Below are 24,520 nucleotides of genomic sequence, written 5' to 3'. Positions count from 1 at the left end.
GGTGGAGCCAGTTGGCACCTCGCGTTGCAGGATGCGGTCTGTGCTGAGCTTAGGAAATAGCTGCTCGCCAAGGTCGAGCTGTGTGTGTGAAACTGAACCGCAGCGCCCAAAGCCTCCGCATCAGTAACACGCTTCTGTTTCTTCCTGAGCAGTTTCTCACCTTCCTGTTTTCCAAAGAGAACAGCATCTGGAACTCGCAGCTGGACATGGTGTGTCCGGAGAACATGAACAACCCCCTCTCCCATTACTGGATCTCCTCCTCGCACAACACGTAAGGACCCTGGAGTGGCTCCCTGCGCCTGCCCCTGCCCAGCGTCCCGTGCTGGGGGGCTCTGGTCCCAGCGAGCTGACGAGCAGCCCTTTAGACATGGGATCAGCACTTCAGACACCCTCTGTTTGGTGTCCCAGTCCTCCCTTCATGGTTTAGCCGTCCATGTTGTGCTCTGACACTGGCAGCACAGCACATCTGCACAGACTGGGCTTTGAGGTCCCAGGCTGTCTCTCAGGCAGTTTCCTTCCACGGGCACCATCGCCTTGCACAGCCTGTAGGAGGAGAGGTGCTAAAAAACGGGCAGGCTGAAATTGGCCATTTGCTTCTCCCCTGGTGGAAGCATTCTTTGCCAAGGGGCACGCGCACTGGCTGTGCTCCCCGTTTACCCAGTGCAGCGGCAGCACATCAGCCCAAATTTAAAGGACTGAAAGCCTGGGGAGCAGACGGTGGCTGAGCTCCTGCCTGCAGGGGCTGGACCAGCTCTCAGAGCAGTGGCAATGGCGCTGGGTGCAGGGGCGTTGTGCCACTGGCACCGATATCCCTCCTAGGGCTTGTAGGAGCCATGAATACAGCCCTTGCAGTGGGGATGGAGCCGCGCAGGGCTGCGATGTCCCAGGAGCCATCCCCACCCTGCCTGTGGCTGACGTGCTCATCTTCCCTCACGTGGCAGGTACCTGACCGGGGACCAGTTCTCGAGCGAGTCCTCGCTGGAGGCGTACGCCCGCTGCTTGCGCATGGGATGCCGCTGCATCGAACGTGAGTACCGGTACCACCCGCAGTTTTGTTGCCGTTGTCGCGACAGCTGGCAGCGGTCGGCCAAGTCTCCGTGCGGAGGCAGGGCTGCAGGAGGCGGTGTAACCACCGCGGTGGGCTGGAGGGGCTGAGGCCATTCGCTGCACGGTGCTGCCTGGTGCCTGCCCGAGCCCTTGGTCCCCCAGAGAGGGCTGGCCTTGCACCTCTCTCCTTTATTTCCACCCAACGCGAGCTCCCAGCAGCGCCCAGTCTCGTGTCCGTGTCCCGCCCAGATTGCAGCCCCTGGGCTCATTTCCTCCGTGGGTCTCTTTCAGTGGATTGCTGGGATGGTCCTGACGGCATGCCGGTCATCTACCATGGACACACCTTAACCACCAAGATCAAGTTCTCTGACGTCTTGGTCACTATCAAGGAGCACGCCTTTGTCACCTCCGAGTGAGTACCGCAGGCACCTGGGCTGCCACGAGCAGAGCTGTCGGAAAGGCAAAGAGTGGGCAGGCACCACCTGCAGCCAGGCGAAGCCCGCCTGTACCAGGGACCTGGCACAAGACCGTGCATCTAGGACTCAGAGGGAAGAGAATGTGCTGTTGTGGCTCCAGCCAAGGGGAGATTTCACCCTGAAGAGTCTCGTGGGAGGGAAGGCTGTGGGTAAACCTCAGCAGCTTGCCAGTCCCCTGCCCACAGCCAGTGGTGGGGACACCTTGCTGGAGGCCATTTACACTGAAGGCTCGAGACAGCACAGCTGCAGACGCAGCACAGAGAGGTGTGGGTGCAAACTGCTCTCGGAGGGCACAGAAGCCAGGTTTTCAGCGGAGCTTCCTGCAGACATGACTCCAGTAATGGCAGCTCTTTTCCTCCTGCCAGTTTCCCCGTCATTCTGTCCATCGAGGACCACTGCAGCATTGCTCAGCAGAGGAACATGGCTCAGAATTTCAAGAAGGTCTTTGGGGACATGCTCTTGACCAAACCAGTAGATATTTCTGCTGACGGGCTCCCCTCTCCAAATCAGCTCAAGAGGAAGATCCTCATCAAGGTGAGCTCCCTTCCCCAGCAGGGCTGATAAATGGAGAGAGTAGGGGCAGGTTTGGCTTTGGGACCGTGGGGAGCTGCCTGCTTTTGGAAGGGGTTGGCTGTGGCGTGAACCCTGAACTGTGGTTGTATTTATGTCAATGTCCCTGGTTAATTCTACCTTGAGAAAAAGGGTTGGGTCTGGATACAGATGGGAATTCCCCCAAAGTTTTAGGGCAGTTTGGCTTCAGGTCCCTCCCGTAGCCCCATTTTGCATGCACTGTAGGTGATGACCTCTGCCTGCTTCACCGCTGGAATTTCTCACTCTGGGGTTACCGTGGCCCCATACCAGCCGCAGAGGACACCGTCTGCGTGACTGACAGTGCTCGGGGTGGAAGTGGAAACCTGCTGCTGAAAGCATGGGGAGACAAAGAGCTTCTCTTGCTTTGTAGGAGCTACTGGGACATGAGCCCAGCAGCTGGGTGCTGCCACGGGAGGATACTGGTATTTCTACTGCAGAAATCACGTCCGGAAAGACAGGGTGGCACTTATCTCAGTGCCATGAGATAGTCTCTTACCTTGGTCCTTTTAGTCTGGGGGACCCGCTGCAGGAGACCTGGAGTTTCAAGGCTGTTTACTGGGAAACCCGTGCTGCTTTTGGGTGCCCGCTCCCCTCGAGGTGCCTTACTCGCTCTCTTGTCCCACAGCACAAGAAGCTGGCTGAGGGCAGTGCTTACGAGGAGCTGCCCACCTCCGTGATGTACTCCGAGAATGACATCAGCAACTCCATCAAGAACGGGATCCTCTACCTGGAAGACCCCATCAATCACGTACGTGTCCGCCACCGCTACCCCAGGCTCCGTAAATGACACCACGGGGTGCTCGAGGGAGATCCCTTACGCGGGGCTGTTTGCCCCTCCTGGGCCTCAGGAGTGCCAGACCCACGAGTCGCTGACGGCCGGGGGAGTTTTGATGCTGGCTCTCCCCTGTGCTCTCCCCTAGGCGTCTCCCGCCGGCCCTGCTAGCGGCAGAAGGCTGAGCTCAGGGAGCTCTGGGCTGGTGCACGGCAGCCGCTTCGCTGCTCTTGCGCGACCCGCGTAACGCGCTGGCTGCTCCTGCAGCAAGTCGTGGCGGCAGCCCAGAGCCGGCTGCCTCCTGCCCGAACGCTTCCCGCACCTAAAGGAGCATTCTGCTTCGTAAAGCGCTGAGCATTCATTCCAGCAGGTGTGTTTACTTACCCGCAGTCTGCTTCTTCAGCTGCTTTGCTTTGATGAGGATCTTTCAGGCAAAAACATATATGAAAGAGCCATTTTTTTTTTTTGGAGAACAGCGGCGCAATGGTAAAGCCGCACAGCCGTCTCTGTTACCCCCATCTCTGATAGCCCCCCTGCCGAATCCATGCCCAATGTTTCCTTTTTGCAGTGATTTGCTCTTCATTTGGCCATCTTTTAATACGCGCTGGGGTGGCTGCAGCATGATCTGCAGTCACTTCGTGTGTCAGACCTGTCGCGTGCAGGTTTTTTCGCTGCTGATAAACCCATGCTTCAGATCAGGGGCATGCCTTGGGAGCTCCTGTTTCTCTCCACTGAAACCGGTGCTGTTGGTGACTCTCCTTCCCAAACCCAATCACCCCCCACTGCTTGTGCTAATCGGGAAGAGAAGATCCCACCGACGGGTGCTGGGCCAGCTCGGTGCTTCCTCAGGGGGCCTCTTGCCCAGAGTTTGTCTCCTTGCAGGAGTGGAACCCGCATTACTTTGTCCTGACCAGCAGCAAGATCTATTACTCGGGGGAGACAACCAGTGACCAAGGAAACGAGGATGAGGAAGAGCAGAAGGAGGTGAGGGCTCCCTTGTGCGATGGTAAGTTGTTCCCCTCGGGAAAGGAACTGGCTGCCCAAGGGGCTGAGCACCTCCACTGCCAGCTTCAGAGGGAGATGCTGTGGTGGGAAGGGTGGGAGCCGGTTCAGAAAGCCGCCGACCCTGGTTAAAGCCCTGCACGCGGAGCAGCCCCCGGTGACCCCAGTCTGTGCCTTTTTCCCTCCAGGTGAGCAACAGCACGGAGCTGCACTCCACGGAGAAGTGGTTTCACGGCAAGCTGGGAGCGGGGCGCGACGGGCGGCACATAGCCGAGAGGCTGCTGACAGAGTACTGCATCGAGACGGGGGCCCCCGACGGCTCCTTCCTCGTCAGGGAGAGCGAGACCTTTGTCGGGGACTACACCCTCTCCTTCTGGTAAGGGCTCGTGAGCTGCTCTGCGTGGCGCTGCTGGGGTGGTCTTCACCTCGGCACGGTCCCGGTGGGCTGGCAGCATTGGGCAGTGCGTCCCTGGTGGGGCACCGTGTCCTCCTCGGCTGCACCGGGCTGGAGATGGGGCTGGTTGGTGCCGTCTCTCCGCGGACAACCCCGGTTTTACCCCATCCCTCCTCTGCAGGCGCAACGGGAAGGTGCAGCACTGCCGCATCCACTCGCGGCAGGACGCCGGCAGCCCCAAGTTCTTCCTGACCGACAACCTGGTGTTCGACAGCCTCTACGACCTCATCACCCACTACCAGGAGGTGCCGCTGAGGTGCAACGAGTTCGAGATGAGGCTGACGGAGCCGGTGCCTCAGACCAATGCTCACGAGAGCAAAGAGTGAGCGCGTGGGCGAGGAGGGCGAGTTGCATCCGTGGCAGCTGGGACCCCATGGGAAGCCCTCCCGGGTCTCCCTGCAGTCCCTGCTTCCCTGCTGGGGCTCTGTGGTCCCCTCCTCACTCCCCAGTGTCACAGCAGTACGGCCACCAGCTTCGTCGTTCCCAAAGCTGGCTGTCCCTATGCGAAGAGAGGACTGTCAGGCTTGGCTGAGGTTCCCTCACCTGTGCCACACATCACCAGACAGCTCTGTTCCTATTGCATCCCCTGCCCGTCCCACAAAGGGAGAAGACAGCCCCCGTTGCAGTGTCCCCCGTGTGGTGGGCTCCTCTCCCTGTCCTCCCCACGGGGACCCAGGCAGCCTTTCACGGGGCCGGGGGGGAGCGGCGCCGCGTGCTGTGAGCTGCGCCGGGTGCGTGGGGACCCGCGCCCAGCGCCGTCTCTTCTCCCGAAAGGTGGTACCACGCCAACCTCACCCGCGCCCAAGCCGAGCACATGCTGATGAGGGTGCCGCGGGACGGAGCCTTCCTGGTGCGCAAGAGGAGCGAGCCCAGCTCCTACGCCATCTCCTTTCGGTGCGTCCTGGGCGGAGCGACGGGGTGCGGGGCTGGGGGCGTGGGGAGGGGGCAGGAGCGATGGGGGGGCTGTCCCTGTGCTTTCCTTCCCCCGTGCCGTGCCCGCGGGCTGTTTAACCCTGCTCCAGAGGGGTGGGAGGCCGTGTCACAGTGCAGCTGGCACGCTGCTGATGGAGCGTTTCTGGCCTCACGTGAGCCCCTCCGGAGCTCTTGTCTCACGTGGATGGCCTGCGTAAGCCTTTAGGGCCACGCTCCTCCTTTGCCATGCTGGTCCTCACGAACCCTGCGGGGCCATGCCGTTTTCTGCCTCTCTCCCCGCCCTGTATCCCTGTTTTTGCAGGGAAAGTGGCACCTGGCTGCGTGTCCCCATTGCCCTGCATGGCGTGGAGCATGCCTGGCTCTGGTGCCGGGGTTTGTGGCACACTGCGGCCGTGCAGATACATCCCCGAGGTGACACACAGGTGCTGGGAGATGGCTGCGCACAGCAGCCAGCCTGGGGACACCTTTTTTGGGTTGTCTTTATGTCGGGAGAGAGCCCCTCGTTGTGCTGTGTGCCCAGCGGCTCCTCTCTCTCCACGTGCCAGGGCGGAAGGGAAGATCAAGCACTGCCGCGTGCAGCAGGAGGGCCAGACCGTGCTGCTGGGCAACTCCGAGTTCGAGAGCCTGGTCGACTTGATCAGCTACTACGAAAAGCACCCGCTGTACCGCAAGATGAAGCTGAGGTACCCCATCAACGAGGAGACCCTGGAGAAGATAGGGACAGCGGTGAGTGCGGCTTTTTGGAAGGGCTAAGCCGAAGGGTGATGGAGAGGTTCTGTTGTGAGCTAACGCCTTGAAGCAGCATTGTGTGAGCTGTCTCTGTGCTTCATGTGGGGTTTTTTGCCCCACCTCTTTTTTTGTCACCTGTTGGAAACATGTTGGCTTGAGTGAGGCTTCTTGCTGCCCCTCTGACCCATGACAGCCAGGAGTGTGGCTGCACATCCATTTGCTGGGTGCAGCATCACTTCTGTGGGGTTGCACCCTCCCCTGAGCATCTTCCCCATCTCCCCCAAGGTAGGGGACCTGTTCTGCTGAGCCACAGCTCTCATCACTGGCCCTTTGCTTTCACAGGAGCCGGACTACGGAGCCCTCTACGAGGGACGCCACCCCGGCTTCTACGTGGAGGCCAACCCCATGCCGACCTTCAAGGTACGCTCCCACTGCTTGTCAGGGCCAGCGCTGCTCCCTGCAGCCCCTCTCCATCCTCTGCATCCCTCCCTGCCCCATCTCTTGGTCTCTGTTGGGGAAGGCAAGGACGAGGAGGACCTTCCATAGGGCTAGATAAGACCATAAGACCCACCTCTCTCTGCCACCATCTGTTTCCCTTTTAAAGCTGCCGAGGGTCATTCCCAACCAAACGTTGTTCTTACCAAGAGCTCAGTGGAAGATGAGGACTGGCTTTCCTGCACAGCTTACCACAGCTTTCCAGCTCCCCAGCCTCTTGTAGGGTTTAGCATCTCTGGGGCCTGAGCACTTCCCAAGTGTCTCTGTTTTCGAAGAGCTTTGTTATTTTGCACAGTTATTTCTAGACCATGCGGGTAGGCGTGCTCTAGGCTGGGTCTGCAGGTTCCCTGGCTGTGCTGTCTCTGCTCAGAACTCCCTATACCAAAGCTAGCAGTGGTTCCTGCAGAGAGGAAAGTGCCTGTGCGGGGCCACATCAGGCTCCTGACCTCTGTGGTTTGGTGTAAACGGGGGTCTTGATTTGGTCTGCATCAGTGGGGTCTGGTGGCAGACATGCCTCATTCAGCCCGCTCCACACCCCCATCAGTGGTGGGATTTGGTGGCCTCCCCGTGACGGTGCCAGCTGCCCAGCCTCACCGGACCCCTGCTCTTTGCAGTGTGCAGTCAAAGCCCTGTTTGACTACAAGGCGCAGCGGGAGGACGAGCTGACCTTCACCAAAAACGCCATCATCCAAAACGTGGAGAAACAGGAAGGAGGCTGGTGAGTTGATCCCGATCCTCCTTTTTCCCTAAGGGACACGGTCAAACTATGGTGTCACCATCCATGCAACGGTGTGTCCCCTTTGGGATGGGGATTGCCCCCAAGCCTGCCGTGTTCTCCCAGAGCCTGAAAGCAGATGGCAAAGGATCCTCAAGTCACCTGGGATCCCAACCCAGGGTGACCTGGGGTCCCACGGTGGGTGCTGACGCTTCCCTCTCTTCCAGGTGGAGGGGAGATTACGGCGGCAAGAAGCAGCTGTGGTTCCCCTCCAACTACGTGGAGGAGATCAGCAGTCCCAGTAGCCTGGAGCCGGAGCGGGAGGTGAGCTGGGGAGGGCAGTGGGGAGGAGCGCGTGTGCGCGGTGCCTGGCGTGACCGTGCCTGCGCTTCACTCCCAGCAGCAGCTGGACGAGAACAGCCCCCTGGGAGACCTGCTCGGAGGCGTGCTGGATGTGCCCTCCTGCCAGATCGGTGAGTGCCCTGAGGGACAGAGGAGATGCCGTGCTCTGTATGTGGGGTTTGTGGGCTGGAGGGCCTTTGGTGTATGCCTCCAGGAGCCCCTGCGCCCGTTGCAACTGAGCGTACCACTGCGGTGCGTGCTTGTAGTGTGCTCGGCTGCTGGGCTTGGGCATCTCCCTGGAGCCCGGCTGCAGCCTAGGAGCATTTGGTGCCTGCGAGCAGCCCTTGGGGCCATGCTGAGCTGCTCCAGCACACCCTGAGCCTGCTCTGTCGTCCCTCTCCGCTCCCCTGAGCCTCCCCTTCCTCCCTCCCAAGGACTCGGCCCAGCTTCTGCTTGTAACCATTCTTCTGCCCCTTTCCCCGCACAGCCATCCGCCCCGAGGGGAAGAACAACCGCCTGTTCGTCTTCTCCATTAGCATGGCCTCGGTGTCACGCCTGTCCCTTGACGTGGCAGCCGATACGCACGAGGACTTGCTGGACTGGGTGAAGAAGATCCGCGAGGCGGCCCAGACGGCCGATGCACGGGTGAGCCTGGAGAGCCCTCAGCAGGGGAGACGTCTCGTAGTGTCGTAGCAAAGTTGGGGGATTCCCATTGGCACAAAGGGAGGCCGAGGGAGCAGGTTTGGGTTGGTGGGGAGGGCGGCGAGATGGCTGCCAGCAACTCCTGGCGGAGCAGTTGCAAAGAATATAGAGCCGGGGCCAGCTCTGCACCTGGGAAGGTTCGCTCAGGGGTTGTGGGGTGGGCACCAAGAGGTGGGGCACCTCCATCCATGGAGGGCATCAAGCTGCTGGTGCCAGTCCCTCTCCAAATGAAAGCCGGGACCTGCCAAGGGCCCTTCCCTTCCCGTGGTGCTTCTGTGGTGTCCCCCCTGCCCCATGCGGACCCGCTGGCTGTGCCCACACCGCAGGCAGGAGCGGCCCCACCAAGCCAGCACTGCCACTGGTGAGCTGGGATGTCCAACGGTGCCGCTCCCAACTGGCCCTGGTGCCTCTCTGTCCCCCTCTTGGCAGCTCTCCGAAGGGAAGATGATGGAAAGGAGGAAGAAGATTGCCCTGGAGCTTTCGGAGCTGGTTGTCTATTGCCGACCTGTGCCCTTCGATGAAGAGAGTGAGCATCTTCTGGTCTCGTGCCACCGCAGGCAGACCCCGTGGCGTTGCAGACCCCGCTGTGTGCCCCCAGGGTGCTGCCCTGGCCTTTGGCTAGCTTGCAGCTGAGGATAGGTGTCCAAAGCAAGCTGGAATGAGTTTAAATTGGAGCTCTGAAAACATCCTCCACCAGAGGGTGGAGGTTCCCTTCCCCATCCTTCTGCCGCTGAGATCTGGCCCCCGTCCTGAGCAGCCCCTGGGGAGACCTGCTCGGAGGCTGTGGTGGCAGAGCCGTCCCCATGCCTTCAGCCCCTTGCCTTTGGCACCCAGCAAACCCGCTGAGAATAGAGGAGGGGCTGCGTGGCTGGATTGTGTCTGAGCCAGGGGAGGAGGAGAGGACAGTGTTAGGAAGGGGCATGCGGTGGTTGAAGTGTCTGAAACAGGGATGTGCTTGTGCCTGGGAGCCAGAGCGCTCTGTAGCGGCGCTTTTCCCATCACGAGCTCCTCGCCTGGCCTCGATCACGTTCCTGGCTCACTCTGTGCTCTGCCTCCTCCCAGAGATCGGCACAGAGAGGGCCTGTTACCGAGATATGTCCTCCTTCCCTGAGACCAAGGCAGAGAAGTACGTCAACAAGATCAAGGGCAAGAAGTTCCTGCAGTACAACCGCCTGCAGCTCTCCCGTATCTACCCCAAGGGCCAGCGTCTCGACTCCTCCAACTACGACCCCCTGCCCATGTGGATCTGCGGCAGCCAGCTGGTCGCCCTCAATTTCCAGACCCCCGGTGAGGGCAGCAGGCAGGGGAGGGTGGGTGGGCTTGTCGTGCCCCCAGTAACAGCACCCAGTGCCCTTACCTCATCCTGGCAATAGGAGGGGCTCTGCAGTTCCCACTCTAGGTGCCACCCTTACTGGGAGCCAGGTCAGCTGATGAACGCACCAGAAAACTCTTTTTTATTTTTATTTATTTTTTCCTTCTGGGTTTTCATTGCTTTTGTGAATTAAGGCATCTTGCAGGTTGGTTTGGCAAGTGCTGGAGGCAGCACAAGAAAGCAGAAAGGAGAGGGAAGGGGAAGAGGGGACGAGCCATGGAGCACGGGGTAGCTGGGCAGACCACATGTGAGAAGGTCACTGCACGGTCCAAGCGTGTGCAGGGCTTTTGGAGTTTCGGGGAAGATGAGCTGGGTTCCCTTTCAAAGGGCATCCTGCAAGGCACAAAGACCCCAGGAAAAGGGGAAGGGGCCTAGGACCCACCTCCTACCTGTGCTCCCCAGACAAGCCCATGCAGATGAACCAGGCCTTGTTCATGTCCAGCGGGCAGTGCGGGTACGTCCTGCAGCCCACCAACATGCGGGACGACATCTTCGACCCCTTTGACAAGAGCACGCTGCGGGGCGTCGAGCCGCTCTCCATCTCCATCGAGGTCAGTGCCCACCTGCACCCAGCCCTGGCCACGCGCTGCGGGTGGGAGAGGGCTCGCTGGGAGCCTGGGGTGCTGCTCGGGGGGTGCTGCTCGGGAGGGGAGCACCCGGGGCATATCCTGGGAGCCCTGTGGGACGCTCCGTCCACCCTGGCAGCCTCCACGGCCGGGGTCTTAGAGCCAGCAGGTGGCAACCACGTGCCGTGGGTGCCCTGGCCCTGCCACCAGCCCCGGCCCGCAGGTAGGTGGCACAAGATCGTGCCCTGTCCCCTGGGCTGCCAAGGGGCAGAGAGGGACAGCGCCGGGCTCAATGAGGCCGTGTCCCCTTGCTCTCAGCTCCTCTCGGGAAGCTGCTTGTGGTCGGGGTGGAGTTTTCTGCCCCGTTCCTGGTGAGGAGAGGGTTGGGGGCAGCAGGGCTTGGGCTGCAAATGTTGAGCTTGCAGGGCTGGGGCTGAACTGCTCTGGTTTCAGCTCACGGAGCTGCACTGCAGGGGCACGGGGCAGCTCTCCAGGCATGCAGCAAAGCTTCTGGAGGGGTGCGGAGGCGGTGGCAGAGCCAAACCAGACCGTTCCCATGTCAGGACCGACAGCGGTCCTGCTACCCTGCACAGACAGCCCCCGTGGCCTTGGAGTCGAGCTGACATATATCTGGGTCGGCAGCCTCCTTTGCAAGTCCCTTTGTCTCAAGCAGCCCTCGGGACAAGGCAGTGGGGATCCTGCCTTTAGTGCTCACGGCTTTCTGACAGCACGAGCAAACTCCTCCTCCTCTGAGGGCATTGCTGTTCCGGAGTGATCCCACCTAAGAGAGCCACTGCCCTGCAGGGGAGGACACCCCACTGTGTCCCGTCGGCACCATCGGCCCCTAACTCCCTAAAAATTCCTGGCACCGTTTCTCCACACCTCCTGTTTCCCAAAGTGCTGCTCCCCAAACTCTTCCTGCACCTCGGGATGGAGCTGCACCCTCCGGGTGTCAGGAGTCACGGTGCTGCAGCCTGCTGCTGTCTCCTTTAAGAGATGGGCTCAGCCTTTTGTCCTCTGGCAAAACTGCCCGGTGTCCCCTCCGAGGCCGGCTTCCACAGGCGGAGAAGCCGCCTGAAGCCCAGCACGGCTCCAGGCACATGATCCAGCGCTGGCAGCGCGTCCTTCCCCTGCGACAGCAGCGTGCCGGCGTGACATATGGCCCTGGCAAGAGGGAGCGGGGATCTCTTGCTCCTGCGAAGCAGCAGGTCGGCCTTTCAGTTGAGCACAGCCTGTGCTCAAGGCCAGCAGCTCCACGTCCTCCTCAAGCCAAGGCAGCGAGGCCGAGAAACTCTGACAAACCTGCGGGTGGCCGACGCCAAGCCCCAGCCATGGCCACGAGCCCCAGCTCGGAGGAGACGGCGCAGGCTGGAGGAGCGGTGCCGCGGGCACGGGCTGGGCTGGGCAGGCTGCAGGCAGGACCGGTGGCAGCTTGGCTGCCTGGCTGATGGTTTACACGTCAAATTGGGGATTGGGAGCACGTTGCAGCCTCCAGGTCTGGGAGCTGTTTCTCTCCTGGGCCAGATAGCACCTCGCCTCTAACCACCAGGTGCAGCCAGGGTGGTTTATCTGGAAAGAAAATGTCTCGGTATGCAAACAAGTGTTTTTTTGTTTTTTTTTTTTTTCTTTGTTCCCATCTGTAACAAAGTCCCTCCTGTTCTCTTCCCCAGGTCCTGGGAGCCCGGCACCTTCCCAAAAACGGGAGGGGAATAGTTTGTCCTTTTGTGGAGGTGGAGGTGTCCGGCGCAGAGTACGACAACGCGAAGCAGAAAACTGAGATTGTGGGTGAGTGTGGCAGGAGAGGTGACATGGATGGGTTGGGTTCCCCCAGAACTTTGGCCTCTCTCCTGGCTGTATCGTTAGGTGAGGTTTTTGCAGTAGCAGGAAGGGCTGGGGGCGGGGGGGTGATGGTCAGACACCCCTGCCGGGGCTGCTGTTTGACTGTGGTGTTTTTTGCCCAGCGGACAACGGCCTGAACCCCCTGTGGAGCCCAAAGCAGTTCCACTTCCAGGTCAGCAACCCCGAGTTCGCCTTCCTCCGCTTCGTGGTGTACGAGGAGGACATGTTCAGCGATGAGAACTTCCTGGCCCAGGCGACATTCCTGGTCAAAGGCTTGAAGACCGGTAACGTGGTTGGGGAAGCTGTGTGTCGTGTTGGTCCTCAGCGGTTTGCTGCCCACATCCCGAGAAGGGAGATGTTGGCTTTGCTGCAAATAACGCTGGGGCTGTCTCCACTGTAGGTTTCCGAGCTGTACCTCTGAAGAACAACTACAGCGAGAACCTGGAGCTGGCTTCCCTGCTTGTCAAGATCGATATCTTCCCCAGCAAGGTAACTGGGTCACACACACACGGGCTCCCCTCAGCAGGGTTGTTTGGGGCAGATTCTGGCCCAGGCTTCATTTCTCTTCTCTAAATCCCATCACCGGTGCCGGAGGAGGCAGCTGTGGCTGTCCCAGTTCCCATCTGCTCTCCGGGGACATTGCAGCTCAGCACCATGGGGGTGGCAGGGTGGCAGAGCTCTTGGAGACAGATGGCGCTGTCATTTCTTCACTTAAAATTATGCACTGGAACGGGCTGCCTGGGAAGGTGGCGGTGTCCTCATCCTTGGAGGGATTTAAGCGACGTGTGGACGTGGCACTAAGGGACATGGTTTAGTGGTGGGTCAGGGTGAGGGTTGGACTTGGTGACCTTGAGGGTTTTTTCCAACCTGCACCACTCCTCCACCACTATTAAGGCCAGCACAGCCGCACCCTGCACACCCTGAGCCCATCAGCCCCGGACCCCATGGGGGTCAGCTCTCAGCACAGCCTGCTCTAGGGCACCGTGCCATCCCCAGCCCTTCACTGCTCTGTCTGCTCCCATCCAAGCAGGAGAACGGCGAAATCAACCTCTTCAGTGCCTCAGCCCTGCGGGAGCGAGCTGGGGATGCTGCCAGCCAGCTGCTGGCCAGCAGAGGCAGGGAGGGCTCCTTCGAGGTGCGGTACCAGCAGCCGTTCGAGGACTTCCGAGTCTCGCAGGAGCAGCTGGCTGACCACTTCGAGAGCCGGGAGCGAAGGTAGGCCAGCTGGAAAAGACCCTGAGCGTTTTGGGGCTCCCTGGTGGGAGCCTAGGCCTGAGCTGCAGCCTCATGGAAACAATTCAGGTGGACAGGTGGGGTGAGGTGTGGGGGAGTCACTGCTTTTGGGACGGTGAGGGGGTGGGATGCAAGGTGGGGGGGTGTGCTGTAAGAGCCGTGAGCTCTTCCATCCTCAGAGGGGCTTCCTAACAGCTTCTCCCCACCATGGCCAATATGCCAGGCCCCCTCCTTGCAATTCAGGCAGGGAGGTGGCAACAGCATTGGCTTGAGAGCCCAGCTGGAAAAAAATATCCCAGCTGATGGGAGCTGGGGAGGGAGGGACAGGGCTGAAACAGGCAAGGAGTGAGACGTTGGGGGGGATGCAGCACCAGCCCCCTGGGCCAGAGCATCCCCAAAGGCACCAGGCCGCGGTAGCTGGGGAAGCCAGCACCCCTCGTCCTCCCAGCGCCGTGCCCCCTGTCTGTGTCCCCTGCAGGGTACTGCGACGGACCAGGGTCAACGGGGACAACCGGCTGTAAGGACAAGCAGCTGTAGCGCCGCTCGGCCGCCCGGGAGCACCTCCCGTGCCTGTGAGTCTCACGGCACGCTGTGAACTGGTTTCTATGGAAACGGCACTGCTATGGCCTACTTTCAGGCAGCTTTTCCAGTTTCTCTGCTGAAGTGTGTTCAAGTGGAGAACTAAAAAAAAAAAAAAAAATCGGGGAAAAAAAAAAAAACAACAACCAACGAACCACCCCAAACACCCACCAACCTTCACCACGAAGCCCTTAATGAAGTGTATGGATGTGCACAGCCTGCCAGCCGCCGAGGTGAGAGACAAAACTGTCTATAATCGCAAGGAACGAGACGAAAACAAGGAAAAAAAAAAAAAACAACAAACCATACCACCCTCCGTCATCTCGGCGCTGCCGGCGTGCGCGGGGAGCCTGCGTGGCTCGGGCGGCTGGAAGCCGTGTGCTGCGGGCTGTGGCCCGGTGGCCTGCACCGCCCGACCCGTATAGCCACTGCCTACGGGCCAGTAGTGAAACTCAACGTTTACAAGGCCGCTCTAGCTTTAAATGACAATAAACGTGTCAGTATTACACGCCTGCTGTCTCCATTTTCTGGTGGTTTGCCCCAGCGGTGGGACCGGCCACTGCCCTCACCTTGAGGTTAAGGCCATGGGGAAAAATAGCCCTGGGTTTAACGTTGTTCACCCAAAGGGATGAGATCAGAAGCAGGGGATGTTCCCCAGGGAGGTTTTGGGGGAAGGATTGATCTGTTTTGTGTCACCTTTACAGCCCAAGTGGGCCTGCAATCACCAGTCGACTCTTGCTCGTATTTTACGCTCTTTATTTAGGAACAACCAAAAATGTCTGGTTTCATTTCAACAAACTGTACAAGCAAGCGCTTCCCCTCGCCCACCCTCACATCCACATATACAAAAGGAAGGGAAACTTGCCGTTCACTTCTCAGAAGTGGCATTGTTGCTACAGGGAGTTTGTGCCCTCAGAATAAGAGCAGGTAAAGTCCATAGCAGGTACAAGCTACCCTAGCCCTAGTAATAGCCACAGCCCACAATCACAGGCAGCTTCACTTTTTTTTTTTTTTCTCCTCTTTAAAACCTTTACCAAAAGTAAAAACTATTTCCTGTCTCACATGGTTGCCAAGGTGACCATCGAAAATTGTGGTCTTAAAAAACACGATAAGAACCCCTGGGAACCCCCCGCGCCGCCCCGGTACAAGACGGTTTCACGCAGCAGAGCCGCTGCTCTGCGCCCCAGCTACACGGCCACCCTTATGAAAGGTCCCGTTGCAGCTACAATTACATTTTTCTTTTGGATAAATCCAAGCAAAAAAAAAAAAAATTCCAGGTCATTCAGCACCAGCATGATTTCTAAATAATAATAATTAAAAAAAAAAAAAAGAGACCCCATTAGGCTGACTTTGTGGTCTGCTGAGAAACAAAGTGATCAACACGCTGTTCCCAAAGTCTCTCTTTTAGTGCAATGTTAGTATGTGCAAGGGGAGTTACAGCCACGTACCCATAACACCACCAGCCAGATGGGGCAGACAGAAAGTGCAATTTTTAGCAAGAAGTTTTCTATGCCATGGATTCCTAGCCTGCCCTTCACTAGCACCAGTGAGCAAGAGTCCTCCTAAAACCACCCTCCATCGGTAAAGGGAAAAACTGGCTTTAATAGTGCCATCAAAATATGGCCAAGGGCAGCCAACAGAGCACTCTACTGGAACAGGCAGCAAGAAAAAATATAAATAAAAATCACTCCTTCTTAGGTAACAGTGCTCACTTGCTCTGCTTTAAAGTTTTGTGATGCCAATCCAGCATTCCTGGCAGGGAGCACTGCCAGTAAAAGATACAGCAGAAACTAAACTTGCAAGAAAAGGTACAGCTTGCAAGTCCCCCCCCACCCCCTTTTGAGTATTGCCTGATCTTTCCCCCTTGGTTGTGATCAGCTGAGAAATTAAAATGGAGGTTACTGCAGTGAGCTGAATCACATCAGGCCACAGATGGGAGTTGAAAAGAGTGGAGCCAAAATTAATCTGGGATATCAGGAGAGAGATGTTTAAAAACCTTTCAAATACTGCCCAGTTGACAGGTATAGTATCACCTTAAAATGCCAATTTGTGCCTAAGTGCTGAAAATCATCTTTCTCTTCTGATTCCCAGCGACCCCAGCTTCCAACCATCATCTCATCAGGGCTCCTCTGAACTGTTTCTGCAAGAGGGATGGAAGGGGAGGGAGGAGTGCAAAACTTCTCCCTGTGACCAGAAATTGTTGCTTTGCATTCAAAAAAAAAATAGCCAAAACCCTAAATGGAAAACCAGCCTAGCAAAAATTATCCAAACAGACACATCGCAGCTCCAGCTTCTGCGCGAGCGCTGCTCTGCCAGGTGAAGGCTCTGCATCAAGCCCTGCGTCTGACTACGGGGTTTCAAATCACAGCTGGCAGCAGCTCCTGATTTTGCTGGTGCCCAAGAGAAGCCCCTGGCAGGGAGGGGACAGCAGACACGTTAAATACCTGCAGCTGGAGCTCTGTGTGCTGACGTTGACCGCTGCATGCCGTGCGCTGAAGCAAGCACTTGTGTCCACTCCTCTTGCCAGGGCTGCGAGCCTGATGTGCAGCAGTGCTCTGCTCTCAGGCAAACAGGAATAATGGCTCTCAGGAAATAGAAGCCTGTAAATCACGGTTTGTTTAGTGTTCTGCTTTAAAAAATAAAATAAAAATAATGATTTCCAGGATGCAACTTAAGGAACAGAAAAATTAGCTACCCAAATAGAACACAGAGCTATGGCTAGAAATCAAACAGCTTGGCCCGCTGATACGGACGAATAAAGCAACTCTGTTCCTTGCATCGGGAGAACCAGCAGCCCTTTCTGTGAGTGAGCCAGGCACAGCACAAATCAGGGTTTCAGGTTATTAAGCAATTGGATTGTGACCTTAATCTAAGCAGCCTCAGAGACAGAAGTAACAAGATTCACGTGGATTAAAAATGATGCTTACTACTGTGCTTATCAAGCCTGAGCTCGCACACAGCTGATGGAGGTGAAGAACTTAATTCCCTTCCTTACCGATGCTGGCTACATGACCTCTATCTTACACTCCTCCTTTCAAGTCAAGATAGTCATCTTTGATTAGATGATGATAAAAATTGACACTAAGTGTAGAATTGTGGTGATGCTTCCTCTTACCACCAGAAGAGCTGCTGCTGGGACTGTGGAGCCACCTCTCAATTATTTCTTTCAGTTTCAGATGCAAACATATTATTTGTAATGTCCTGCACCAAAACCTGAGTCTGTTTGGAGATGACACCTGCTTCTCTTCAGCTTCAAAAGAGATGTGACAGGGAAACAGAAGACCACAGAGCTAAAACCCTCAATGCTTCAGCTTATACTTTCATAGAGATTTCAAGTCAACTAAAAATGCAGATAACGAGGAATGTGGGAGTTAGAAAGCAAATGATTACTTTTTGATTTTGATTTTTGTCCCTAAATCTCACCCTCCCCACGCAACGAGCCTTGCCAGCCCGTCTGCTCGGCCTTTGCGTACGAGGGGAGCCTGCATGGAACCACTTTTTAAAATTCCTCTGACCCAAAAGAAAGAAAACTCCTGCTGTGCTTGTATGAATGCATGCAGACAAAGCTCAAAAACCTCAGCAGCTTCCAACCCTCAAGGCTGTTTTTTCTGCGTACACCGGGAAATTCTCCCTCCAGCTCACAAGACTTCTCTTTTCATTTTTTTTTTCTGGAAAACTGGCCAATACAATCCAAGTGCAAAACATCTCAGCTAGTGCATGGAAAAATGGTTCAAAGGGACCAGTTCACACCATCGTCCTTAAGCATTTCTGTAGATGGAGTGGGGACCACTCTTCCAATCAGCCACAGGCCTTTAAAGTGTACACCAAAAATCCCACAGAAAATCACCTTGAATGGGCAAACTACATTTCCAACATATTTATATAGCAAGTAGTTAGTAGAAGTGTACATTTTTAATGTACATCTTAATGCGATAAAGAATCAATGGCATATCTGAACTGTATATATGTGTACTTAAATAAACCTGCATGTACATAGACAATAGAGACTAAATTACCTACCTGTATTTGTTCTCTGAAGGCAACAGTGAACACGCACACACTCTCAGGCCACAAGGCTCCCAGGCCCAGCACCCTCGGCTCTAGCACCACCCTGCTTCCCCCATCGCCCGCAGAGCTTGAGGGCACAAAGGATTTCACCCACGAGGGCTGAATCCTTGGGGTGACGGGCCCAGGTGAGGCGGAGGTGGCGCTGCTGCGGGCCCTGCCTCGAACCAAGGCACGGCTGGCAGCAGCGCTGCTAAAGAGAGAAATTTAGGGAGCCTGCTGTCAGCTTGTGGCATTTTGGGGAGGATTCGTCTGGCTGCTAAGGGGGGTTACAGTGCAGGCGTCTGAGCACAGGCACCTACCGGGCAGGCACGTACCATCAGTGAGAGAAACGTTCCCTGCAGCACTTGTCAGATGGAGCCTCTCCCAACATGTCAGTAAGGCAGCCTCGTAAAGAGGGGACGAAGAAAGAATTGGAAAAGCAAAAGCAATTAAAGGTAGAAATCAGACACCATCTTTGGAAGAGGTTCTGAAAAAGCTTTTTGTTTTTAAAACAGATTTTTTGTAAATCTCTGGATCCGATCCTTTGGGGCTTGCTACCCACCCTTCTAATAAATATCATTTACCACCAACAATAAAGTCTCCCACATTAAAAAGCTCTCACTAAATAAAAACCTTCTACAGAAAAAGCTTGGCTGAGTTAGCTTGGCAAAAATAAGGAGCCATGACTACTCTCCATAAATACATCAGCGGATAAACACCAAAAACTATTTAAGTTAAAGGACAATGTTGGCTCCAAAACAAACCAGGAACGAACTGGCCACGAATTAATTCAAACTAGAAATTTAAAGAAAGTTTCTAACCATTCAAAGGCAGTGAAGTTCTGGAATCGCCTTCCAAGAGCAAAAGTGAAGGCAAGACATGGAACCAATTTTGAGCTGGGATTTGATTAGTTTATGACAGGATGGTCTGACACAGCATTTGGCTAGACTCGTAGCTCAAGAGTGCTCTTCTAGACCTTGTTTTCTATTAGAAAGGAATATTAAAAAAAGCCTTAAGTTGCATCATGCAGCAACCACCCGAGACAACACGGGCACATGAAAAAGCTACAGGTTCTGAGAACCAGGAAAGTGAACTGGGAAATTAGTTTTGGCCTCGTGTGAAATAGCAAAACACTGTGGATGGACCAAAAAATAATAATAAAAAAATACCGGAGCAAATACTTGAAGCTATCAGTGCTGCTGCTGGAGGATCGGTTGTGTAGGGCTGAAAGAGGGAAACTTCCTGACTGCAGAAGAGCTGCTGCCTCGCAGATCCCTTGGAGACAACAATAACTTGAACCACGCGCAGCAACTCTGCATATTCTCCCTATTTGTTCTCCGAGGAACAGCTTGTTCTCTCCGAACAATGAAAAGGATTCCAGGTCAGGATGGAAAAATTATTATGTGCTAGTTCTCAGTGATTAAAGGGAGACTTGGAGATTTAACAGCCTGCTGCAGTCGGTCTCCAAGAGCGAAAGGAAAAATATTTTGGCCAACAAGGGGCAAATGACACCGAACTGCCTCTCCTGGGTTTTCGGGGTCTTGGACCTGCTACTTATTGGAGAGTAATGCAATGCCAAATCTAACCTCATCTGTGTGGATGAACACCTCACTGAACTCCCACCTGACTTAATGCAAGACTGGCAGCTTTCTTCTCAGGTTCTTTTCCTTTCCTAACGCACACGCTCACACATACACACCTGTGCGCACACACCCTGCAGAACCCTTCCTTGCCAGGGCTCAAGGACCAAAAAAGGCAGAAAGGATAGAGGCAGCCATGCCAGCCTTTAGAGAACAAACACCTTAATGGGCAGATGAAAAAAAAAAATGTATTGTGCCATGATAGTCCATATCTAAGCAACGACCTTGTTTACACAATGTCTGAGATTTCGTTATGCTTGTATAGGCAGCTGTAGGCATGGGTATATGAGTATGAAATCTGAAAGTCCGTCCACTGGAAAGCAAACAAGAGCATCCTATTTCCTGGGTGCGAGCTGAGCTCACGGTCCCCACCTCTGCCAGCTCTCAGCTGTCTCCTAGGCTGGGCCAGAGAGCTCTGCGCTGGGTGCCCAGTTTTTGCACGCACTCTCTCTCGTGTGCTGCACTCAAAGGTCTCATTTATGGCAGTGCTTTATCACCGTGTCCTGCTCCTGAGGTTTGTATCAGGCCAGCCCATGGTCTTAAAGACCAAAAAACTTCTTCTCAAGGGTAAGAGTGGATCCTCTGGGGCAGGTGGTTTGAGTTCAGTCTGTTTCTGGAAAAAAAAAAAACACACAACAACACAGGTGTCAGAGATGCTCCAGCATGCCGCAGGTGCCTGCAATGCGGGCAGAGGTGCTGGGCGGGGAGCAGGGGGTGCAGGTGAACCTCGTGATAGCAAAAGCAGAGGCCTGATGGAGGCAGCTGCAGAGCAAAGCCAGCCCCAGGCAGCTCGGTGTTGGGATGGGACAGGAAAGCTGCAATCCTTGTGGGAGCAGGGCTGGGTCTTAGCCACCAGCAGGACGGAGGAGGAGCGTAGCCTGCAGAGCTGCACGTCCTTGCCAAGCACCTCCGAGCCTTGTGGGGTCACAGAACCTCACTCTGGTGGCAAAAAGCCACGTCTGGAGGGTGCTAGCAAGGACAGCCACCCCCCACCCTTCCCCAAACCTTCTGCTGCACTGCCTTCCCAGCCTACTCCTCTGGCCACAGCTGCTTCCCGGTGATGCACATCCAGACTTCTCTGCTGCAATAAAGGCAAGTCCCATTCAAACCCACACTTCATTTCCTCTGAATTACAGGGGGAAGGGAACCAATGAATTTTTTACAATTTTTTTTAAAAGGCCTAGCAGAGGTGTGTGGGAGGACCCAAAGCCATGCAGCAGGGCTGCAGCAGCCGGTGGGAGGAGGTGATGCTGGCTGGCGAGGGGCTGTGCAGCAGGACAGGGCGAGCGCAGCCCTCGGCCATCCCCATCTGGTGGGAGCTCTGCCAGGGAGGAAACAGCCCCCAGCTGCATTTCCAAAGAGCCCACAGAGGGCTTGGAAACCACCTCTCCTTTCCTCCACGCACGCCTTTCAAAAGCAAGCCCTGGAGGAGGGGTAGGGCCAGCAGCTGTAAATGCCACTCCATCTCTCCGTGTCCCCTCCTTCCTTGCGGTCTCTATCTGCCCTGCCCAAGCCCTGCTAAAATGACAACGCTCACGTCTGGAGAGCCGGCAGCAGCTCGCAGTGGGCAGCAGGAGAGGGAAGGGAGGAGGCTTTTGTCCGCACAGGCAAGGAAGCGAGAGCACCCACGGGCTAACCGTGCTGCCTGGGGCCAGAGGGAGACGTGGGAGAAGCTGGGGGCAGAACTGGGAAACAGCAGCCAGACCCCTTCCTTCCCAAATATTTACAAATAAATATTTTTACAAATAAACCCAAGGGCCACATTCCCCCAGGGCAGGTGAAGGGAGGGGGCACTCCCACTGGTTTTGCTCCTAAAGCCAGAATTTGGCTTCAGAAGGGAGCTTGTGGCACCTTGCCAGACCCTCTTTTCCCCCTTTCCTGAAGGAACCTGGGGGGGTTCCTCACTGCTTCCCCTATTTAAAGCCCAAATAGCAAGCCTGGACACCAAACCCCCACCTAGAGCACTCAGTGCCTCGTGCTCACCCAACCCTGCCCGCGGAGACCTCGCACAAACTGCCCAGGGGTCCTTACCAAGCTGCGCGGCGGGCGGCTGCACGGGGGCACCGGGGGGCTCAGCACCACCCTCGGGGCCGCCTGGCTCCCAGGGCTCGCTGTTCTCCGACACCTCTGAGCAGGCGTCGTACGGCCCCTTCTGGCTTCCCGTTTGCTCGCTGGTGCTGGAGAAGGCATCCTCGGAGGCGCCCCTGGTCTCCTCCTCCGCCTTCAGCGCAAACCACACCTTCACCTGCTGGGCGCTGAGCTGGGCGCGCTCGCAGAGGCTCGGCACGTCGTCCTCCTGCAGCGCCTTGTGCTGCTTGTAGTAGTCCTCCAGCACCTCCCTGCCGGCCGGGCTCACCTCCACCAGGCCCGGGGGGAAGATGCCGCGCCGGTAGTTCTCATACCACTTCAGCTGCCCGTTCTTGTAGCCGTACCGACTGTCTCCAAACCAGCGAATGACCTCAGCCCGTGGCAAGCCCGTCTGGGACACGATGGCGTCGTACTCCTGGTTCGTCGGCCGCTGCGTCTGCACAAACATTTGCTTAAGCAAGTGCCGCTGCTGGGCGGTTTTTTTGAAGTTCAGTTTGGTTTTCGGAGGGGTGGGCGGCCGGCTGGAGCCGCCGTCCCCCTTCTCGCTCGTGGCGATGCCTGGCGCTTCGCTCTTCCCATTGGACTCTGTCACCCGGAGGTTCTTCAGGTTGATTTTGATGGGGCTCACTTTCCGCTCTGCCGAGTTTGGGTTGTTGGTAGAGGCATCGAGCGAGCCGTTTTCGCTCAAGGCCCTCAGGTCATCTGAGGAGTCTTCTCCTTCCCCGCAGCCGTTTTCAGCCTCCTCTTCCTCCTGCTGAACTGCCTCCTCCGCTTTTTTGTTCTCTTCCGCCACCTTCTTCTTCCTCCTCTCCGAGAACCAGCTGTCGATCTCCCTCCGTGTCATCTTCGTCTCGCTCCTCAAGCGATTCACTTCTTCATCTGGAGGAAGAGGATTCTGTGCAAAACTGCTCTCCAGGGCCTTGAGCTGCTCAGGCGCGCGCTCCTTGTACTTGGTGGGCGTGAAGTCGGGCGTCTGGTGCCAGGCCTGCCGCCGCGTCGGGTGGTGGGTGACAGGCGTGGCCGCAGCTGTAGACGTCAGCTCCGCTCCCTTGGGCGGCACGTCGAAGGGTATTTCGGGCAGAGAATCGAGTGCACTGTCTCCAGGAAAGATGGCTCTGCCGCCTCGCATGTTCCTGTAATGGTATCTCCTGTCACTAAACCATTTGCGAATCTCCTTTGTGGACAGCCCAGTTATCTTGGTCAGCCGCTCGACTTCAGCCTGGCCGGGGAACTGATTCCTGCAGAAGCTGCCTTTCAAGGCGGACAGCTGCTCGTGGGACTTCTTGTTCTTGTAGATGTTGGGGTCCAGGAAGGTTTGCGAGGATATGGCGGGGCAGGCAGTGAGCACTGACGGGGCTGCGTTCACCACCTTCACGGCCGAGGCATTGCCGGAGCTCACCGTGCTGTGCTGCGCCGCCAGCTGGGGCTTGGGAACTGTCGTCACCGCCAGGGTGAAGGAGGAGCTGGTGCCTTTCAAGCCGTTGGCCATTATGGGCTGTGTGACCAGCAGTCCCCCCGTGCCCTCCGGCTGCCCCACCACGTGGCCCGGCAAAGTGGCCTGGATGAGATGCGGGACGCTGCTGGGGTTCGCAACCAGCGGCGTGTTCAACACAGTAATGGTGGGCTGCGGCACGGACTGAATGACCGTGTTAAACATCTTCTTCCTGGCGTCTTCTATCTCCTCCGGCGACCAGCTGATGCCCTGCTTCAACCGCTGGGCCGTAAACCAGATCTTCAGCTGCTCTTCTGGGTACTTGGTCACCACGGTCAGGTAGCAGAGCTCAGCTTTTGTGGGGTAGGGGAACTTGTGGAAAGAGTTTTTCAGGAAGCTGTTGGAGTCCATGGCTGCGTTGTATGTGGGAATGCTGCTCAGGGGGATCATCACCTTGGGAAGGGACTTGGATGTAGGTAGCTGCTGGTGCAAGGGTGGTTGCTGCTGCAGTGAAACAAGTTGGGCAACACCCGCTGGCAGAACAGGCACGTTTCCGAGGATGGAGCCGTTCACTACATGAGATGATTTTGTCGAACTCGCGGTGGGCTGGCTGACCGGCACAGGCCCGTTCGTGAAGGAAGGCTCTCCGTCTTTTGTCTCCGACTCTCCGCCCAACTGACCAGACACATTCTCCTTCAGCGTGTGGATTTTTTTGGCCTCGGGTTTGCCTTTCATTATCTTCATGATGGGGGTTTTGGTGATGATAATTTCAGATTGACCATCCACTACTTCCTCGGGGACCTCTCCCGGAAGGTCGTGGCTGCTGGCGGCATCGCAAAGACTTTGCTCCACAGCTGTTCGATTGTCCTGCTTCGCCAGCCTCCAGACGAAGCTCATCTCGCCAGCATGCGACTCTGCGTTGTGCTGCGAGAGCCCTTCGTGGCTCTTCGCCAGGAAGTTGCACGCAACGCACACAAACGCGGGGTCTTTGCTGAAGTCCAAGTGCTCAGAGTCCAGGTGCGCAAAGAAATGGTGAACGTCTTGAGATCCGAAGTCACAATACTTGCAGACAAAAGTATCGCCCTCGGCAATGCCGCGGTGCCCGTTAGACAAGGCTCCACTGTTGCTGGCACCAGCATCGCTGGCTGCCGGCCCTTCTGCGGGAGCATCTTGTTGTGTTCCTTCACGATCGTCTTCTGCAGCCTCCAGCTCAGTCTCCTGAAGCACCAGAGTTTTTACTGGTATCATGCAGGGAGTCGTGGATTTTCTCTTGCTAGCCATCACTACGATTAATCCCGATGAGATTATTTTTTCTTTAATTTAAATTAAATTAAAATTTAAAAAGCGCTATTGCAAGTGCTCTGTGGTCTAGATTCCAGCAAATTCATGATGTCCCAAGGAGTTGTTGTCGAATGTTGACAAATGTTCATATTTACCACTGAACCTGAGGACAAGGAGAGGGAGGA

The 24,520-nt window shown here is 56.4% G+C and overlaps 2 protein-coding genes across 14 annotated transcripts in view; one reads left to right on the top strand and one right to left on the bottom strand.

Moving 5' to 3' along the window:
• The window catches only part of PLCG1 (phospholipase C gamma 1), a 41,327-nt gene extending 26,969 nt beyond the window's left edge, over positions 1-14,358 (top strand). The window contains exons 10-32 of one of the 4 annotated variants that reach the window (XM_040576224.1): positions 153-271; positions 942-1,027; positions 1,339-1,459; positions 1,889-2,057; positions 2,740-2,862; positions 3,769-3,870; positions 4,077-4,264; positions 4,464-4,664; positions 5,117-5,236; positions 5,821-6,001; positions 6,347-6,424; positions 7,114-7,217; positions 7,442-7,538; positions 7,615-7,687; positions 8,044-8,201; positions 8,688-8,784; positions 9,321-9,545; positions 10,033-10,181; positions 11,867-11,981; positions 12,158-12,319; positions 12,436-12,524; positions 13,063-13,250; positions 13,747-14,358. In XM_040576224.1, the coding sequence (XP_040432158.1) occupies positions 153-271; positions 942-1,027; positions 1,339-1,459; positions 1,889-2,057; positions 2,740-2,862; positions 3,769-3,870; positions 4,077-4,264; positions 4,464-4,664; positions 5,117-5,236; positions 5,821-6,001; positions 6,347-6,424; positions 7,114-7,217; positions 7,442-7,538; positions 7,615-7,687; positions 8,044-8,201; positions 8,688-8,784; positions 9,321-9,545; positions 10,033-10,181; positions 11,867-11,981; positions 12,158-12,319; positions 12,436-12,524; positions 13,063-13,250; positions 13,747-13,789 (2,988 nt within the window). In that variant the 3' untranslated portion in view covers positions 13,790-14,358. The remainder of the gene's footprint in view (positions 1-152; positions 272-941; positions 1,028-1,338; positions 1,460-1,888; positions 2,058-2,739; positions 2,863-3,768; positions 3,871-4,076; positions 4,265-4,463; positions 4,665-5,116; positions 5,237-5,820; positions 6,002-6,346; positions 6,425-7,113; positions 7,218-7,441; positions 7,539-7,614; positions 7,688-8,043; positions 8,202-8,687; positions 8,785-9,320; positions 9,546-10,032; positions 10,182-11,866; positions 11,982-12,157; positions 12,320-12,435; positions 12,525-13,062; positions 13,251-13,746) is intronic. The other 3 variants (XM_040576227.1, XM_040576225.1, XM_040576226.1) reach the window with 3 other exon arrangements.
• Positions 14,359-14,586: 228 nt separating this feature from the next.
• Positions 14,587-24,520, bottom strand: part of ZHX3 (zinc fingers and homeoboxes 3) — a 51,690-nt gene continuing 41,756 nt past the window's right edge. For all 10 annotated transcript variants that reach the window (XM_040576237.1, XM_040576235.1, XM_040576239.1 and 7 more), the window contains 2 exons: positions 21,566-24,498; positions 14,587-20,147 (listed from right to left, as the gene is read on the bottom strand). In XM_040576237.1, the coding sequence (XP_040432171.1) occupies positions 20,137-20,147; positions 21,566-24,335 (2,781 nt within the window). In that variant the 5' untranslated portion in view covers positions 24,336-24,498 and the 3' untranslated portion in view covers positions 14,587-20,136. The remainder of the gene's footprint in view (positions 20,148-21,565; positions 24,499-24,520) is intronic.

This window comes from Cygnus olor, chromosome 16 (genome assembly GCF_009769625.2).
Source record: "Cygnus olor isolate bCygOlo1 chromosome 16, bCygOlo1.pri.v2, whole genome shotgun sequence".
In the NCBI taxonomy this organism is placed as follows: domain Eukaryota; kingdom Metazoa; phylum Chordata; class Aves; order Anseriformes; family Anatidae; genus Cygnus; species Cygnus olor.
This window is presented reverse-complemented; position numbering and strand designations above follow the sequence as displayed.